We start from the raw sequence: 19,754 nt of genomic DNA, 5'->3' as shown, positions 1-19,754 counted from the left end.
ATTCTGTTCGCATGTGTCGAATCTACTAAGCATTAACTGTTTCAGGGTCAACCTGACCTGAAATTTCTTAGAATCCTTTGATTTAAAAGTTCTTTGTCATTTGAAAAGTCAATTTATCCAAGGTTATTTTCATTTATGTTATTTCGCTCATGTCTTGTTAGTTAATATGAACATGCATAAAATAAACATAACGCACGGCTATGTTAGTGCAGACACATCTTCCTTGCAGATGCAAAACTTGCTCGAAGATAAGCATAAATAATTCATAGCTATTTACAACACAAGTGCTGATATCATGAGTCCTTTTGTTTGCCTCGTTCTTAGAATTTCTTATCAATTACCTTATCAGTGACAAACGGAGGACTACAGATAAGTAAACAAATTATGAATGCTGTCATTCAACTAACACGTTCTGATGAATTTATAAGACTTAAGAAATATAACTTAAAACAGTTGACCTCAAATCGCTACAATTAAGACTAAGTTATCGAAATACTGTAGCTATAAGAAGCCATATTGACGTTCAAATTTTTTATCAAGCCCGCAAAGCGGTTAGGGCACGTTCTCTTCTTGCATTTTGATTTGTGAAGTAAAAGGACGTAAGTACAATCAAAAGCGGGTAATCTTGGACCTTCGTGTTACTAAAATAAGATTGACAATACTATTTTATCTGCTTGGCTTTTTCTTAAGTGTGTAAACTGTCCTTGCTGTTGTGTGCCTGTTGAGTATAAGTGTGACGGGCACAGGATCCTTTTACATCTCCCTATATAAATGTACAGCTATAATTAACTTATACCTGAGTTAACTTTAACCGTTTCACACGCGCACTAACTCTGGTGATAAAGTGTTTTATATTCATTAATATTTTATAAAATAAGTATAAATCTAGTGTGTTGCAGCATTTATATGTGTGTGACGCCGTGTCAGCGAGTAGAAATTGTGACTAGTTGCTAAACAAGGGCGTAGGCATTAAAAACATCTGTTGGTGCTTTCGTTCCACGTGATAGGGCCAGGGAGCTTGTTTCCTGCCAACAGCCGGCTTTGCCGGTAACTTAACCTCAAATCGACAGACGTGAGCGTACTTTAAGTTGAGACAGACATAACTTGAAAAACTATTATTGTCGATATATGAAATTGTAGCAATAATTTTTAAGGTGTTTTTAATAATAAAAAACTATAGTGAGTGCAAAATGTGTGTTGTGAGCGGGATTAATTGTGCATCTAGTCGGTTTATGTGAGTTGAATGGATAATATGGCATCTAACGGACAAACTAAACTCACAAGATGTGCGAGTAGTGTTGGCGATAGTGGTATTGATAAATCCAAGGTGGGATGGACGAGTCCCAGGGAGATTTGGCGAAATTTGTCGTTGCGCAGAAAAGTGGAGGTAAATTATTGAAATAGGGTGAATTAAGTGAATCGTTAGATGTTTATTGATTTACCACGACACGTGAGCGACAGTTACCCGAAGTTGGCGCCTAGATAGCCAGATGACAACATGCAACGTTTTATAACAAAGAAATATCCTTATAATATATTATTTTATATATTTTATTAATATACACTATACGCATCTAATATAGGCATATTAGATGCGTCTTCTGCGTTTTTATTTGCCTGAATTTTACATAGACAAAATATCAATATTGATTTGCCACAGCTGTTGTATGAAAAGTGTGTTCTACAAACACGTCAAAAACATCGCCTTACTTAGATAGAAAACATCTTTGAACACGTAGAATACAGGAATATTTTTAATAGTAATTATTTATTAAAATTTTAACGTTATGGTTATGCCACGGTAATTATACTTGTAACTTTTTCCTTGCCACAATGTTGACTATATATGTATAACATGTCAAATATAGTGTTTGATATGAACATGAAAGTGATCTGTTTTCTAAAACATTTTCTGCTATTGATCGGCTTAGTGACAACTCGATCCATATACATTTCTAATAGCCGACGACTAGGTCATTGACTTGTTCTTATAGTAAATCACAACCGCATTATGTCTCAGATCACATAGTATTCAAGCGATATTAGTTTTCAAATGTTGTATGAAAAAGCTTAAATATCTTTTGAGGAAAATTGCGTTTTAATATCTCGTTAAAGATTTGTAGTATATTCTGTGGTGCATTAGATTCTGTATTTAAATAATGAAGTTAAATTAGTCCTCAATATGCTTATAATATTTATTTAAAGATTTTTACGATATGTGAGGTGGGTGTGGTTTTTGTAGGCTTAGGAGTGTCAATTTAATTAACCTATATTAGCGCACCGGTAAATGTATATGTATTACCTGAATGCTTTCAAAACTTAAATATTGTCTGAACCGATAATACGAAACATTTATGTAAAATATATTCGATTCTGATGAAATGTTTTCCTCTGAACCACGTAGTTTGCAGATGTTTGTAATGCAGGACAAAATGGACACTATTCATGTGAGATTTATAAGATATAATATGCGTGTGTTTAATATATATATAGTTATTTTACATTTCGCGTCCTTGGTAAAAATTCTTACAATATTACTTATCGGCTTGCTTTCATATAAAATAATAATGTACTATTCAGAAAGTTTATTACAAGGTCTGCGGGCTTATGAAAAGCCTTTATAGAAAATTATTGTTAATTCATTCGAGTTCCCAGTTTTGCCCACGCCTGAACATCATCCACCCACTTCTATTATATTTTATCCTTCCATAAGCTATGAAGGTAATTCTAATATTTGCAACGACTTTTTCGTAATTCTGGAGCAGATAATAAGTTAATTCGTCCAATATAGCGGTTCAGTATTTAGGAGCATTACATAAACGCAGTGCTTTTTAATACTGAATTAATTACATATATACCTGTTATTAACCCGGGTTTCGCACAAGCATAATAGATATAGTAGTAGTGTCTAGTAGGTACATAATGTTTTCTATTTATAATATTAAAGTCTGTGTAGTTGCACGACTATGGAGGATTCTCTAACACTTGATAATATTTCTAACGTTTTAGTCTCATTAGAGACGTAATTTCTGGAACAACAAACTAGTGGCTTCTGTATGTAGAAACCGTATTATTCAATAATATCTATGTAAGTGCAATTGCGGAGAAAGTAACAATGATGTTAAATGAACAGCATCGACCTAAATTGCAGTTATCGTCTTTGGCATGACGTAGTGAAATCAGATGACTCATTAATTTTATTTAATGTTTTTTTTAAAAAGTCGAACAAATAATCCGTTTTTTATTACAAATTCATTCTTGTTAATAACTATTGGTCATAAATTATACATAATGAGTTCTAAGTTTCAATATATTATTCTGTTTTTATTCATTGTACCTAATTACAAATTTTGTTGTTCTAGACTAGAATTTCAAAACATATTTAGACCATATCAAATTAACTGTTAATCGATTCGTTAATGAGATTGAATTTTGAACTGCAGATAAATGTTAATACATTTATTTCCTTTTGTTCTTATCATTTTAGGCAAACTGTAGATTTAGGTATTACATTAAAATTCTTTTGTATTTGTGTTTCAATTGCTCAATGCATAGCTAATTAATAACTTTCAAAGAAAAATACATCATGCGGAACTGGTCGTGTTTGTTGAAGGAATACTCAACCATTGTTTCGTGACATTTTCCAATGTTGATTGAGGACCTTACAATTATTATATTTAAAACAAAGTTTAATGATTTTAAACTTAGATAATTATTAGATATTACTCCAAGCTGACAAACACGACAAATTTGCTAGCCATAAATCCTAGAAATATGAATAGTTCTGTAAATTTCTGTATAATCACAAGCTATAAGGTACTGTTTGTTATAAATTAGTTAATACGAAAAGCTTGAACAGTTGGCTATGATTGTTAGCGCACGTGCATTCATTAATGTTACTTCCCGTGGCTAAAGGAACGGAACGTTGTTTTGGTAACAGTATTAGTACCAATGAACACAGACTTTTAATTAATTCGATAAAACTAGTATGTACAAAACTAGTTCAAAAATATTTTTCTTTTGAGTATAATTTTAAGAAATTCAATGACAAAGTAAATGGTGGTAATGAAGAATTCACATTCGAGACTTAACGCAATCTATGACGGTATCTCAAAATTTAAAACGATATTTGTGTAATAACATTAAATACGCTTCAAAAAGTTCTGTGTCCATTGATAAAATCTTTTACCCACTAATTTAATAACTTTCTACAACTTAAAATAAAGATAACTTAAAAATATATTATTCTTACATGGACTGATATAAGATTAAGAATGATATAAGAAAACAGCGACTGAGTTATAAAATAAACTTGCTAAAATACAAAATCAGTTGATATAGTCATATGGTTGGAAACAAAATATGTTTTATTTTAATCATTTTAAAAACAGGATTTATAAGTATCGGTCTAGTATCTGGAACCTTAATCAGACTTCTTCAATCTTGTTTATGATTCGTTAAGAGTTTTCTTGCTATTACGGTGACCGCAATGAGTCACAGGTACTAAGGAAGCCGGTTGTGCTTGTTAGTAGGTAAATCGTGTTACCGTACACTATAAGTGATTCATTTTTTGTTATCTAAGAATATATCAAGTAATGATAACATTTTAATATTTTTTACAATAAAAAAATTGATTTAGTTGCTCATTTTACGTTAAAATTCATACGACAAGTATTTTTTTTTAATTCCGTGAATCAATTTAAGACCCTATTACAGATTTTACTGACATAAGCCCTAATCACCTACTAGCCTATTCAAAAAATAAATGGCCACGAATCATACAGAAATCTGAGACACCGATCTTAAAAGTTGGTTTGGTGTTATTGTCGCTAATAGAGAAACATATGTGTATACTGAATACTTAAAATGTAAGAAGGGTCCTCATCTACCGGAAACCTCTGAATTGCTTTACTATTGAATTTACATACAACGGAACTAGGCTCGATTGACAAGACGTGGTGCAGACAATTCTACTTGACTTGACATGATTATTTATTACTGCTACACTCTAGTGTCTCACTAATAGGATTCCGATTTAGCCGATGACATCTACATTAAAACATTAGTTCTGTATTTGACCGGTATGTATAGTTGATATGGAGTAAGCACAGAAAAGTCTCTTGTTTCGAAGCAATTTAACATTGACATGTCAAGTGTCACTTTTATTTGATTTTATACTTGATTCTAAGCTATATTATTTGCTGTCTGTGGTTAGGCATAGACCTCCAGTAACAACGCAATTGTACTATTTAATGCAACTATTAACTCTTTAGGGGGCTACCAAGGTCCAACCCATCGCTATTAAACGAGTCCCCAGGTGCCATATTGTTTAATGTAGCATGACTACATTGTACACTTCATGCTCTGTCTCACTTTGTCACCTAATGAATACACCTTCGACAACAATGCTTCTCATAGACTAAAAGACAAAAAGAAACTACACTGGGAATGTTTCAAAAGGGAGCTTTATAAGAACTTCCCAGTGTTCTAAATAGCCATCAGTTTTAATTTTAAACGTTTTCTGTATCTGAAATTACAAATATCAAAATATGAAATATCACGATGAGTATTTTATTTAAGTATTCCTACAGTTAATCACTAAACAATATTCAAACAATTACATTATACACAAAAGCCAAAACGGAATACACATTGAAACAGAAACATAAAGCACAGTTTTACAAATCACAGTTCTAAGATTGATTGATTGATAGATTATAATATGTATATATATTTAATATGAAGGAACAAACAAAGCCATTATTAGTAAAAGATACCTGAGTTTTTTTTAATATTTTCAAGAATTTTTAGTCACATTAAATATATCGATGTGCTAGTAATTTATGTTGTAATCAGTAGGTATACGATACATAACCGAGTTTCGTAAATAGTTGGTCTTAGATCGAGGAATTTCGAATTTTAACGGTGTAACGGGTACAGTTTATAATGTATTTATGAGTACTAAATTAAAAATCTGTTATTTATATAATATAAATATATAATAAATTTCCAACAATTAGTTTATTACATTTGAGTTAAACACACATGTAGGCCCATTAGCCTTATACAAACACTACACCCAATTTTAAACTTAAGGAATTAATGACGTTAATAAGACGTCTGGATTCAAAAACAATTGTTATTATAAATAATGCCGGCGTAACACGTTATTTTATGCTATTTGTGAAGGTCAATTAATCTAGTATTTATCGACCCTAAAATATGTTTGCTCGTCTTTTGTTTCCTCATTGATTCGTTCAATGTGGACTAATTTAGACGGTTTACTGTTTTGTGATGTATTGCAATGTATTTAAATAAGTTGTTTAATATGGTAAGGAAGAAAAATCACAACCCTGAGCATGATATTAATACTGTAAGTACTTTCCCATTGTTAACAGATTTTTATTGTGTCATGGAGAACGGAGGCTGGTACAACGGCTTTTTTATGAAATGAATTAGATATTACCAGCATAATTTGTGTAGACTGCATACTTCGTAAATGCGGTACGAAACATATTTGTACCGAAACCTTTCAGTAAGAAATGTAATTGTAGCAAAAATGTTGGCAGTCATTAAATTAGCATATATGTTTAAATTATGTTTTTATACAGCTACGATACAATATTGAATATTATTAGATATTCTTCAAGTACAGTATTCTATATACGGCCGAATGGAATGTCGCTAAAAAACTCATTTACATAACACCGCAGTGAAATGAGATTCCCATTTTGAGCCATTGGTAACGGTACTTACATTTTCGTTTCCTCAAAGTTGTTAGCGAACTGACTTCGATCCAGGCCCCCGTAATTTTCTGATATGTACACGTGTTTTGCCGATAGTAAATCATACCTTTGCGGTTCTAATAAGCATTATTATGAGTTGTACTATTGTTAGATTTCTTGTTCTACTTTATGCACGACTGTACAGTCAATAAAGAATTGTGTGAAAGTGACTTGTGTATAGTTTTGTGTACACTACGTTACTTTGATGTGTTTCATTTAGCCTGTTTGATCACGGGCGAGAAATATAAAGTATACTTGCTTTTAAATCGACGACGAATTTCAAATTGGTTTAAGTTTACTGGTTTTGTATTATTCTGATTCAGCATGTAATAATTGATCAAATATTGTGTATCAAGTACTCAACGTAAACGTGTTTGGACCTAAATGCATTCAATGATTAATCGCTATGGGTAGCATTGCACGTTTTGCCTTGGTATCGATGAGTCATCTGACGCCATATACCCAGCTGTAGCATGAGCCAAGATTATATCGCTATAGTGCCTCTTGTTTCACAAAATGAATTCATGCCTCACAGTGGGAGTTATTTGATAAAGGAATTATACGTGACGTCACATTCTTGTTTATTACCTTCTCTGTTGACGATAGTATGTAGGTCTTAAATATCTAATTAAAATCTAAATTCGATAAATATTTTGATATTTAAAATTAATAAGCCTTAATTATATTTCCATAAGTTTCAATTTGATTTTCTCATACAATAAGCTTACTTGTATGTGTTTTTTGCAGTTACAAAGTAAACGCGAGCTGTTCTTCAAGTCTGAATCAGTAAGTAGCGGCGGGGTGAGCGCAACAGGGCTGCCAAACGCTACGCCGCCCGCTCCGCCGCTAGCGCCCTCTTCCCTTAAGGAGGCGCTCGCGAAACGCTCGGCGACTCTCCCGGAGCCTCAAGAGAACAACCACGTAGAGGCGAATGGTACAGCGAAGTTGATTAGTAGCGCATCAGTTGACATAAAACCCAACCCGCCACAGATGCCCGCTCCGCCGGTACCAACATCAGCTCCGCCTGCTGCGCCACTCAGGAGTACAGAGAATATAATTAAGGTAATGACCTCTTACTTAAAACGAATTTACTACTGTGTATAAATGAAAAAAAAAGTAAGATTTTATCACTCGTAAAAGATCTGAGGTCGGCGCCATCAGTTTATATGTATGTGAAATTTATTAATCAGATTGATTCTCACTCAGACCTGTTCCTTTTATCGTTGTTCCGTACTCCTTTAATTTTTCTTACTGATACTGTTTTAATCTGAGAATAAGTGTGGATTTAATATGATTTCTGCCTTTTTTACATTTAATTTAAGGCTTCTTAATATTCTTTAGCTTTTACTTGGCATTTAATTTGATGGTATAATATATATATATCGTTATAGTAAAGATGCGGTAGTAATTAATAGTTTCATTAAAGATGTTGTTTAAATAGACTTGTTAATGCAAAACTGATGCTAATCAATGTTTTTGATTAGTTCTGGTTAATTTGTAGAATTGGAACTCTAACCGTTTAGTTTGGGAAATTCACAATCTAACTAATTGAGATTCAGAAATTAAAATTTAATATGTAAGTACTGTACTAAATAAATTAATAGTTTAATGCGTTAAACGACAAGGTTTGATTCCTGGCATAAGAATAATTTCTAAGATCTCTGATAACTTAAATCTATGTATATATTAATAATAACCAATAACCGATAATATATATAAATGAAAATAGTATAGATTATTAGCTATTTATATGTTGATTATGCAACATGACATTTAATAAGAAAACATTTAGTTTATTTAAAGGATATATAATTGGTTATTGTTTGAAACTATATATAGCGTTTTAATTTTTCAGAAGCCAGATCACCCACCTGTAGCCCCAAAACCAGAACTACCTAAAATAGAAAAACCCAAAACCAAAGAACTTGATGGTTACGTCGGCTTTGCAAATCTCCCAAACCAAGTATACAGGAAAGCTGTCAAAAAGGGTTTCGAATTCACTTTAATGGTTGTCGGTAAGTTTATCTAAAATAACTCACTTTTATTTAATAACTATATGAGTTTCGCAAAGTGTTAGCAGTAACACTCTTCTGAGACGAATATGTAGGTATTTGAATTAAGATCTTGTATTCAAACTGAATATCCTTTTTCTCTCAAATTGATTGGTGCTAAATGATATCTCCTATGCCAACTATTAAGTTTTTCTAAGGCCCTTTTTCGCTATTTCGCTTATTATTTTGTTAGCGTGTCAACTAGTTTAGCCCTAAATACAATACCGACGCACTTCAATAGTCTTAGAAAGACCATGACAGTAAAATAATGTTAGTAAAATTTTAATAATAATTATTAAACGATAATTCAAATTCATTCGAAATCATGGGCCTATTGATATAATAATCATTATTGATGACCAATGCCTCTGTTTGGGGCATTTTCAACTTGACATTTATAATACATTTTCCGTACAAATGGCACCATACAACCAATCCAGACAGCACAAAGATAAAAATATATTTTTCGGAGTATTCACATAACTTCATTTCAACTTGTAATGTCAGATATAATTACAGTAAACACTTCCTTTTAAGCTTTCTCTCAAACATTTCCATATATGCGAGAGCCGAGGAGTTATCTGTATTAAACAAAGCATAAAGAACGTGCAGACGGGTCTCTTGTACTCACTTACATTGTACGACACACTTCTATTATTCATATTTTTTATTTTATATAAGATATAAATAGAATAAGTACTTTAATTTTGGTTGACACAGAAAGATTACCTAATTACCCATTATAAAAATTATGAGTGAAATGCCCTGGTTTTTATGGTCTCTACTTTTTCTTTGCTTGGTTATTTGGAGTTACATGTTTCTACATCTACATAAATATAATCTACATACCATTCTACATTCTTTCTATCGGATCGGATAATCTTAATTATATTTTAAAAGTTTTAATAAATGTGACAGTTTAACCTACATGTATGGATGTATGATAATATGATGATCTATATTAGTCCACAAATTTCTCGGAAACTAAAAATCATGCAGGTATTTTATAGTTTGGGTACAGTCCAGGTTCAATCAAAATCGCATTAGTAGGTTTTGAATATGGGTATTTGCACGCATTGATGAAAGGTTCATGTCCTAGGTAAATGTTGATAGGTATTTTAACTAGCTTTAATTTTTTTTTACTTTTATTTTAATTACACCTAATGTCGTAACTTTCAGGTGAAACCGGTTTGGGAAAGTCTACATTAATAAACTCGTTGTTTCTGACCGATGTTTACGATAAGGACAAGCACCCTGGTCCATCGCTTCGGGTTAAGAAGACAGTTGGTGTTGAGACCAGTGTTGTACTGCTAAAGGAAAATGGCGTTAATCTAACATTGACGATCGTTGATACGCCAGGATTTGGGGACGCAGTGGATAATAGTAACTGGTAATACATTTATTTCTTATTCTGTTGTCTATGTCTATCTATATTTTCTACATTCCTTAGCTAAAGAAGCTATATTTTTAAATATATTTAACGAAATTAAAAACGCTTCCCACCTTGGCCTCAAACTTCTGTATGTTCCTGTGAATAATTTTCATTATATACTAGTAGGTCGGCCTTCTGTGCCTGACAAATGCCGTCGATTTTTCTAAGGGTTCAGAGTCGACAATGTTAAAATGTGACTCATCGAACTCGCTCTGCTTTGTTCTGAAAGAAAGACTATTTTGAAAATATTTTTAGATATTAAAAGAGAAATATATTAGTGCACAGGATTCGAATGCACGACCTCGCCCACCAAGCATAGGTTAAATTTGTTTTATTGTTTATTACTTTAATGTAATAATAATATTATAGTTTAAGAATTCTTCTATTACTAACGAGTCGTGGTGTAATTAGTTGTTTTGAGTTGCTTTAAAAACATGTTAGTGGTAACATAACCGGATTATATAATAATTAAATATTCATAAAGATGCTTTTTTCAGTGCATGACTAAAACTTGTTCTAGTCAGAACTAGTAAGTGAAAACGAAAGTTGAAATTATAATTCGTACATTCTAAAACAACGAATGTAATCTTTTAAATTGGATTATAACTAAAGGCCAAAGTTTCGTATATATGAAAATTAACAATTGTTTTTTTGTCATCACGTTTAAAAAAAAAATTGCCACTCCTAGTGAGTAATTTTAAGTCAACATTGTCATACATGTTTGCATGAATCATGTGGCTGCAAAGCCGAATTCATTGATATCATTATTAACCATATCAATTGTATTGTATTGTACTATGTGTCTAAATGAAAATTAGCTTCATACGACTTTCCACAAATTAAACCCGTATATTACGTATGTCCCAACAGTAAAAATCCCCGCTGATCCAATATGAAATAGGAAATGCGTTAAATTTAAAAAAAACTGCTTTATAGCTGGCAACCGATCATCGACTTCGTGGAATCGAAATACGAAGAGTTTCTCAACGCGGAGTCGCGCGTGACCCGTCAAGCGGCGCCACCTGACACGCGAGTCCATTGCTGCCTCTACTTTATCGCGCCGAGCGGACATGGGTTGAAACCCCTCGATGTAGAGTTCATGCAGCGGCTCGGCGATAAAGTCAATATAATACCAGTTATTGCTAAAGCGGATACCATGACGCCAGAGGAGTGCATGGAATTTAAAGAGCAGGTCAGTTTAGAGATATTCGCTTTTAAAATAGTTAACCAATAGGTGCGAAGCGAAGTAACTTCCATCAGAATATTTTTGTTGGTGAATTATTTAATACTAGTATTTTTTTTTTTACTTTAGTCTCTTTAATCTCTACTTTGTTAATAAATATATTAGTAGAAGTGTAACAGAGACAGCCATCGAAAAGCATCATCATTGTAAAATGGATGGTTTCCAGGTTAATTAAAAAATAAATTAATTATGTTAGTAAATGTGCCCAAAATATAATCTAGACGTAGGTAGGGTGCTTTCGTCAATTTGACAATTATACTATTTTAAATTAAATATTTTGTATATAATTATTTTTAGATAATGAAAGAAATAAATCAGCACAAGATCAAAATCTATGACTTTCCGGAGAGTACGGGTGAGGAGGGCGAAGGAGACGCAACTAAGACGCTTCGGAACAGAGTGCCTTTCGCGGTCGTCGGGGCCAACACGGTCATTGAACAGGATGGAAAACGTATTCGGGGCCGGAAGTACCCTTGGGGTATTGCGGAGGGTATGTTTTTATATACACATATAATAGAATAAAAAAACCTATGCTTCCTTTATATTTATCTCTGATACAAAAAGAAAGTTCTTTATACAAATGCAAAAAGTATTATACAAGTGTTTAAGGGGTGTCAAGTATTGATAAATAATAATTAAAAAAAACTTTACATTGGGCAAGTCGCTGGTTGTTAAAGCTTGGTTAGATTTGAAAATGGCCATTTGGTTGGGCAATATAAACGAAATGCAAATAAAAACAATTAAAATAAGCGCGTAGCCAATACGTAAATGTACTCAAATAGCCTGACATTAACTCTGAAAAATTGTTAAATGCATTCCGATCAATTTCGTTCAATTTATGCATTTCATATATTCCAATTACCTGAACAATTTAATTGAAATGCGGAACAGCCAATTGAAAACGTATTTACTGTCCACTTAAGACTAATAAACCTCAATGAATCCCAGTTGAAATTGCGAATCTGGAACATTTACCTTCAGAACCTAATTGTTACTAGGGGTTTAAAACCAAATCACTTATGGACAGGCGTGATCTGTAAAGCTAAACGAATTTGTATGATAATTAACACGCATTAACAGGCATGAGCTAATGTCAGTCGTTAGCCCAAGATACGATTCGAGAATAAAAATGTACAGAGAATATGTACTTACCAAATAATAATTTTGATTTTAAATATATACAAATATAATGGAATAAAGGCGTCCTGAATATCGCTGTCTCCAATTATTGTAAGAAACTGAGATCAATAAAAATTCTGCCAATTAAGTTTATTATTGAGACTTATATACGGGGACTGTCTGATTAAATTGTACCCGTATTTTATACCACGTTAATGGACAAGCAATAGATAATAACCCAGATACGTAAATTATATGATTATTTGGGAAAGTGGCCACTGAAAATTGCTTAATTGAGAAATTATTTTATGCATTTGTGATATTGATGTACACTACAACAACAACATCTTAAAGTTAACAAATAAAAATTATGTGTTTCCTGATAAATAATAACAAATTGCAGTTGAAAATCTCGAGCACTGCGATTTCTTGGCGCTACGGAACATGGTAATAAGGACGCATCTCCAGGACTTGAAAGACGTTACCAGCTCAGTCCACTATGAAAATTATAGATGTCGCAAGTTGGCTGGTCTTTCACACGACGGCAAACCGCACAGGATCAATTCTAATAAGTATGTATATTTTCACTTTGATAGATCACATTGTCATATTTTAGGGCAACCGAAGGTTATGTGACCTTTATTTTTTTTTTTTCCCTTTGGCTCTAACACTGTTTGTGCATTAGCCAGCGTCAAGTATGGGATTTTTATAATTCGTTGTTTAAATTATTTACAGTTTATGCATAATGAAAAAACTAAGGAAACCAATCGCGACATAACATAAATAATTGAAAGCGCATAAATTTACAAAAAATCAGAATAATTAATAATGGAAAAAAATCAAAATTATAGTTTAATGTTATTATTTATATATGTAACCTTTATTGACATTGTTACACGTTATTTTTTTTTTTTTTTAAAGAAGTTATGATATCCTTGTTGATGGCCAATTTGCATGGTCACACTTCGTTTTTTTCGAATATTAAAAAAAAAATTGTTCGAATTTTAAAAATGTATATGGTATCTAATTACAAACCTAAATAAGATACTGGATACGTTTTTTAAAATTCGAATGTTCGCTAATACGTAACGGATTTACTGTCCTACTGTACTTTTGACTATAAGACAATGTGATTTACGTATTGGCTTGTATTCCAGAACGCGACATAGCTGATTTTAAAACTTTTGATATACATACAAATATTCTTTATGAATATTGTATGTATAACAATAACTAAAACTGAGTTTTTATGCGTTTTGAAATAAGAACTCAATTGTATGAAAAACTATCCTTGAGTTTCCTTTACTTTCCAATAATAGCGCTCTTAGTTATAAATGGAGGCATGATGACTAACAACCTGAGTAGACGGGGTTGGTATTTACATATGTCGTCACTTCAAGGTGACCAGACATGCCGATTGCCATAACCAACTTACGAATAATTACCGTACGTTAAAAAGCGTCTTCAATTATCTTCCTCATATTTTGAACCCCATTTTTTATATTTTACTAGCACCAAAATTAAATCATTAAATTAGGCCATTGTGATGAAAAATTTTTAGTTGAAAAAAAGTTTTAAATAAATAAATAAATAAGTTTTTTATAATCAAAAAAAAACTACATCTTTATTCTTGTGGGGACGATTTGTAAGGACATATAAATAACGGTCCGTTATTCGTAAGTTAAAGTAATCGGAAATTATACATGAATCTAAAACTAAAATTGTGTTACATTGCTGCATGTCTGGTCATCTTCGAGTACGCTATTATTTTCCACTCTATTAGTTATATGCGCTTGGGCATGCAGAAATGAAATACGTGGATGTTTTGGTGATTAGCGAAAATTAATTAAACAAATTAAAGATTAAATTTCACTAAGTAATTGGCGATAAACATTCTTAGGAAGGAGATTATTTGTACATTGTATAGAGTTATATAGGTACAGAAAGACATATAAATAAAAACAAATCTTAACCAATTTTATTTCTTAAAAGTTTTCAAGAAATAAAATTGGTTAAGATTTGTTCAGAGCTTTGGGGGCGTTCATGTATTACGTAAGCAGATATAATGCAAATTATCCCCCTAATTATATAAAAAATATTGTCTCTTTCTTAAGATCGACTGCATTATAATCGAGTCTTGTCTTCATTTCCTTTCGTGACTTTGTTCTACGGATAGAACACAAATTTCTTTGTAGATTAATATTTAATAATCACCAGGACATCATAATATCATGGAGTTTTTAATAAACAAATTTTACGCTCATTAAAATATCCATGACCACCTCATAAATCATAATACTAACATCGCAGTGGCATAAAGCAATTGTAATTTCGCGTAACAATTGACTCGAGCGCAGTTTTTATTTAAACAATGCACGTGTAATGTAAATTTGGTTAAAATTTGCACACAGACTGAATAAACAATCACGGCTGAAGAATGTTGCACGTTTTTTTTGTTCGTTTGCATAATTGCCAATGTTTGGCTTGTTATTACTCATGTAACAAAATGCACCAAAGCACTTTCATACTACCAATTTTTTTCGAAATTGACTCAACAAGTAGAAAATTAAATACAAAAATGTCACGTAATTTAACTAACTAACAAAATTACCTAAAACATCAAAAGCTTCTTAATTTTACATAAAAAACATGTATTGCTTGATGTCACTGCGTATGCACAGCCATTGGTATGCTAACTGGTTGTGTTGGTGTTCAGTTTCTGCCCGCAAGGATTGATGAACAGTTTCATGACCGTCTGGTAAGTCTCATCGCATCCACATATACAAACTATTATGTATGTTTAATTAGGAACAATTTGAAAATATTTTATTGTCAGACCGTTCATAGATAACAGAGTTAAGAGTTCCGGAAAGAGAATGGGCGTGGTTCTTATGCGAACAAAAATATATATACTTTTTTGTCAAATATTAACGAACTATTATAATATAGCTTTTGAAGTATAGTGCTGTAACTGTGATGTTAAAATGTTATTCCGCATCATTGGGCAATTCAATCCACGGCGGTTCTTTTTCCACACAGACTACATTAACGGAAATTTAAAGTTTCCAAATATTGGTCTTATACGTCTTTGCATGCAGGTATTTGAAACTGTAACTCCAGTGTCGTATATTCGTAGTGCATGCACATTTGCATATCAAAGCATCCATAAACATCTTCGCATCAGCTTTTCGTTTGAAACACTTTTACAATGATCTCAATATTTAATCTATTCGTCCTATTTTAGATGAACTTTGCAATAATACCCTTAAATGACACAATTTCCTATTTTAAAAACATTGATAAATATGGATTTATCAATATTAAATTAATAATTTAAAATCCCCTCGCATGTCACACTCGATTTAAATGTGTTGTTTTCTATACGAGTGTGCAGAATTCAAATTTGTACTTTTTTTATAAACGTGGATTCGTTACAGGAATCCGTTAGCTCAGATGGAGGAAGAAAAGAGGGAGCACGATCAGAAAATGAAGAAAATGGAAAGTGAAATGGAACAGGTATAATTTTGTTGCAAACGCTTAAAAACCACACACAAAGGATTAACAAATATTTTATATTTTTATCCGATACAGTCAATCTTTGATAGCTCGAATAGATGAGCATATGCAAAGTTTACTCTATTCCCAATATTTGTATTTCCGTGTTTCCGATTAGTTTCAAATATGCTTAACTTATAGTTTCTTTGTGCCAAGGTCAAGGGAGTGTCACTCAAAAAGATTGTAATGTAACATTGAAACAATTTTCTATTTGAAATTGGCTTTATTTTCTATATAATCACATATCAAAATAACATGTTTATAATTAACAGGTGTTTGAGTCCAAAGTCCGCGAGAAGCGTGCAAAGCTGAAAGAGTCTGAGGCTGAATTGGCTAGACGACACGAAGCCACACGACGCGCCTTGGAGGCCCAAGCACGGGAGTTGGAAGACCGGCAGAGGGCCCTTCAAGCGGAACAATCTGCCTGGGAGAGGGAGACCGGCCTCTCGCTTGACGATCTGCGACGCCGATCGCTGGAGGCCAATAGCAAAGAGTCAGTATTTTATTCATTTTATCGGTTAGGCCAAGTAGTGCAGACCATAGACACGCATTTTATTAGTGCATGCGTTATCGGCCCTTAAGAGTATCTGGGCTAGAAGCGGCATGCGGAAGATTTCCAGTCATCAAGGTAAAGCGGTTAGGCGGGCCATAAAAGCCAAGTAGTGCAGACCATAGACACGCATTTTATTAGTGTATGCGTTATCGGCCCTTGAGAATATCTGGGGTAGACGCGGCATGCGGAAGATTTCCAGTCATCAAGCGGATGAAATCTGGAATCGGAGAGGCGACAAAGATATATAAACCGACACGCCCGGATGACAAATTCAATGTATTTGTTATACGGGCTTACATTACACTGTCATTATTTTTATATATTTCTCTTTTAACCTACAGGTAACTTTAATCTCAGTGATTTATATTAATCTATAAATTCACATTGTCTCAAAGTGAAAGTCCTTTGGGATAAACAAACCTTTGAAGTTCTTTACATTGTTTGGGATTTTTTTGTCTGTGCGTAACTCAGCAATGTCATAATTTTCATTCAAAGTTATGCTGTTTCTGATATAAGATTTGAGTTTCATGGAGTGGATTTAATTATATTGTTGAAACCCGGGGCCAGGTGTCAGCTCGATTGTAGGTATCACATTTGACAGTACCGAAGTGTGAAATTCTCCATCACAGAATTTAACGTATATAAACTCAATTCCATCAAAAAATTTACTGATTGCAAAATTTAACGATGGTAAGCATGGGCTGTTTGAAGAAGTCAAAGACAAACTAAACGAAACCGCTTATCGAGGCGTATTTCTTTATATATTTCTTATATAACTTCAAAATTCAAAGTCATTTATTCATGAAGGTAACATAATGTATACTAATTATGAACGTCAAAAAAGAAATAAATGTTAAATGCTTCGAATTTTAAATTTTCTGCCAGTTCTCAAATCAAGGGCGTAGACCGGAAGAGAAGAACTGGCAATAAATTCTCCGCCTCTCTTTTTAATCGCCAATGTTTTTCTTTTACACAACGTTCGTAAGGAGCTGCAACCATTACACCATGTTTCTCTATCTATCTTGAGTAATAAAGAATAATCAATACACCATTATAATTTTTTGTGCATTTATTAAATGATTTGGTATTCAATTTCAGAACAATGGACGGCAAGGAAAAGAAGGATAAGAAAAAGAAAGGTTTGTTCTAATCGCGTTAAGCGTCGGCTTCGCACCCACCGTAACTCACACGTGACTAACCGTATACAGCGTAAGGAACGTGGTAACATTGTCTAATTCTAATTATATAAAGATGTTTACGTATGTATCCTTTATAAAATCTTATTCACTCAGTAATCGAAGTTACGAGATAATTTTTATTTTGACGTAGTTTTATTGTGACATTCTATTTTTCAAAATATGTTTTTTTTATGAACTCATAGTGCCTCATTTGTAGGCGGATGTACCTTAAGCGGTTTAGACATGGAATTTCCGTTTCCAATTTGGACCTATTTCCGGTTTATGACTTCTGATTTTGGTCACATACTTAGACATCCTTATAGTCAGTAGGTCATTAGACTAAAACCGGATGGGAATTGTCGGATATTCTTGCTTTGGCCTTGTTGCTAAACACTTTTGTATAGAGTTTTAACACAGTGTTTTCATTTCAAGGTTTCAATTCGACATATCGTAATGTGTTGAAGAAATGTACTTTATAAAGTGAATCGGAATTTCATGAGATTAACTCAGTGCCATTTCTGGAGCGGTTTCACTAAATATAAATTATTCTACCTGTCTCTTTCATTACGCTAACTTTAAACAGAGACAACATCCCAAATTTGTGGACAACTATTACACTTTCTAAATTTCTATATACTAACGCGATCTCCATTTTGTGATGTAAATAAGGTTCCGGGGTTAACTTGTAATTTGACATTCTTGTATAGTTTTCTATATATTTATTATTTACGACTTTCAGATTGGTCATTTAAGAATGTCACGAGCGGTATAGCACTGTAATCGAGCGATCTAGTATTAAAATTATATTAAGAACAACGATTGTAAGACTATTGAATTATTGACCATTATTCCATGACAAAGCATTTACTTGTAAAGGCCTAATTTACTTTTTGTATCGAAATTTTGTAACTTTTTGAGCACAATTTATTTCGAATACGTCCGCGGAGATGCCAAAGTAGTGTAGGAATTAATTAACATCTTTTGTAAATAGGGGTCTGTCTTACGGTTATTCGTAAATTAATCGACTCTTAAAATTAAATAATTCAACCCCAATCTGCATTATCTTTGCGTAGTTTAAACGCTAGTGTCTTAATAATTCAAAATTTGTTTATCTAGAAAATTCACGTTTAGATTCACCTCTTACTTATAACCATACACTGTTTATTATAAGTAAGAGGGTATTTTAGGAAACACGATTCTAAATTTTAATGAATTTAGATATTTTTTTATAACTAAATGCTTGAAATTGTGTGGAGTGGCACGACGTTATACATGTGCTTAGTGATATTTAATGCTCATAGGTCAGTTGTGAAATAGATCTAGCATTAGCTAGGACTAGTAACTTTATCATAGGCGCGTGCGCAGATTGCTTCATACACATTGGAATTACGTATTTAACTGTTTATGAAGTGATTAGTTGGTCATGCCTTCATTTATTCCTATAAACCAGATTACTCTACGCTGTTGTGAACGTTATGTTATTCCATATTAGCCTCTTAGTCTTTGTAAATATTTTCGTTTAATCATAACATGACAAAGATATATTAAAGTTATGAAATGCATAATCTTTATTTGATATGTATTCTCACAGTATTTACTTCCGAGTTGAATTAGCGTAGTTGTAAGTGTAATGCTTTTTTTTTTTCAACCCGATCTAAAGTGCGTAGTCATTACGAGGAATGTATGATGAGCGACGTTCGAACGATGTAATATATTGTACCTTTGAAAATATAAATAAATACGTAATATATAGGAATGGTGTGTATTATTTATTTACCTTAACAATGAAACTACTTGTAGAACCTGACATTGAAAATTCGTCTGGTAAGCTTATTACG

General features: G+C 32.6%; 1 protein-coding gene across 8 annotated transcripts in view; it reads left to right on the top strand.

Moving 5' to 3' along the window:
- Positions 1–19,672, top strand: part of LOC110994923 (septin-7) — a 30,157-nt gene extending 10,485 nt beyond the window's left edge. For 6 of the 8 annotated variants that reach the window (XM_022261853.2, XM_022261854.2, XM_022261852.2 and 3 more), the window contains 10 exons: positions 7,533–7,847; positions 8,641–8,800; positions 10,016–10,226; positions 11,205–11,460; positions 11,809–12,001; positions 13,034–13,202; positions 16,068–16,146; positions 16,458–16,678; positions 17,837–17,877; positions 18,656–19,672. In XM_022261853.2, the coding sequence (XP_022117545.1) occupies positions 7,533–7,847; positions 8,641–8,800; positions 10,016–10,226; positions 11,205–11,460; positions 11,809–12,001; positions 13,034–13,202; positions 16,068–16,146; positions 16,458–16,678; positions 17,837–17,877; positions 18,656–18,696 (1,686 nt within the window). In that variant the 3' untranslated portion in view covers positions 18,697–19,672. Of the gene's footprint in view, positions 1–964; positions 1,388–6,297; positions 6,374–7,532; positions 7,848–8,640; positions 8,801–10,015; positions 10,227–11,204; positions 11,461–11,808; positions 12,002–13,033; positions 13,203–16,067; positions 16,147–16,457; positions 16,679–17,836; positions 17,878–18,655 lie in introns of those variants that run through there. The other 2 variants (XM_022261849.2, XM_045628671.1) reach the window with 2 other exon arrangements.
- The last annotated feature ends 82 nt before the right edge of the window (positions 19,673–19,754 follow it).

The sequence above is a fragment of the Pieris rapae genome, chromosome 1 (genome assembly GCF_905147795.1).
Source record: "Pieris rapae chromosome 1, ilPieRapa1.1, whole genome shotgun sequence".
Lineage (NCBI taxonomy): Eukaryota > Metazoa > Arthropoda > Insecta > Lepidoptera > Pieridae > Pieris > Pieris rapae.
Note: the sequence above shows the minus strand (reverse complement) of the source record. Positions and strands in the feature narration are given on the sequence as shown.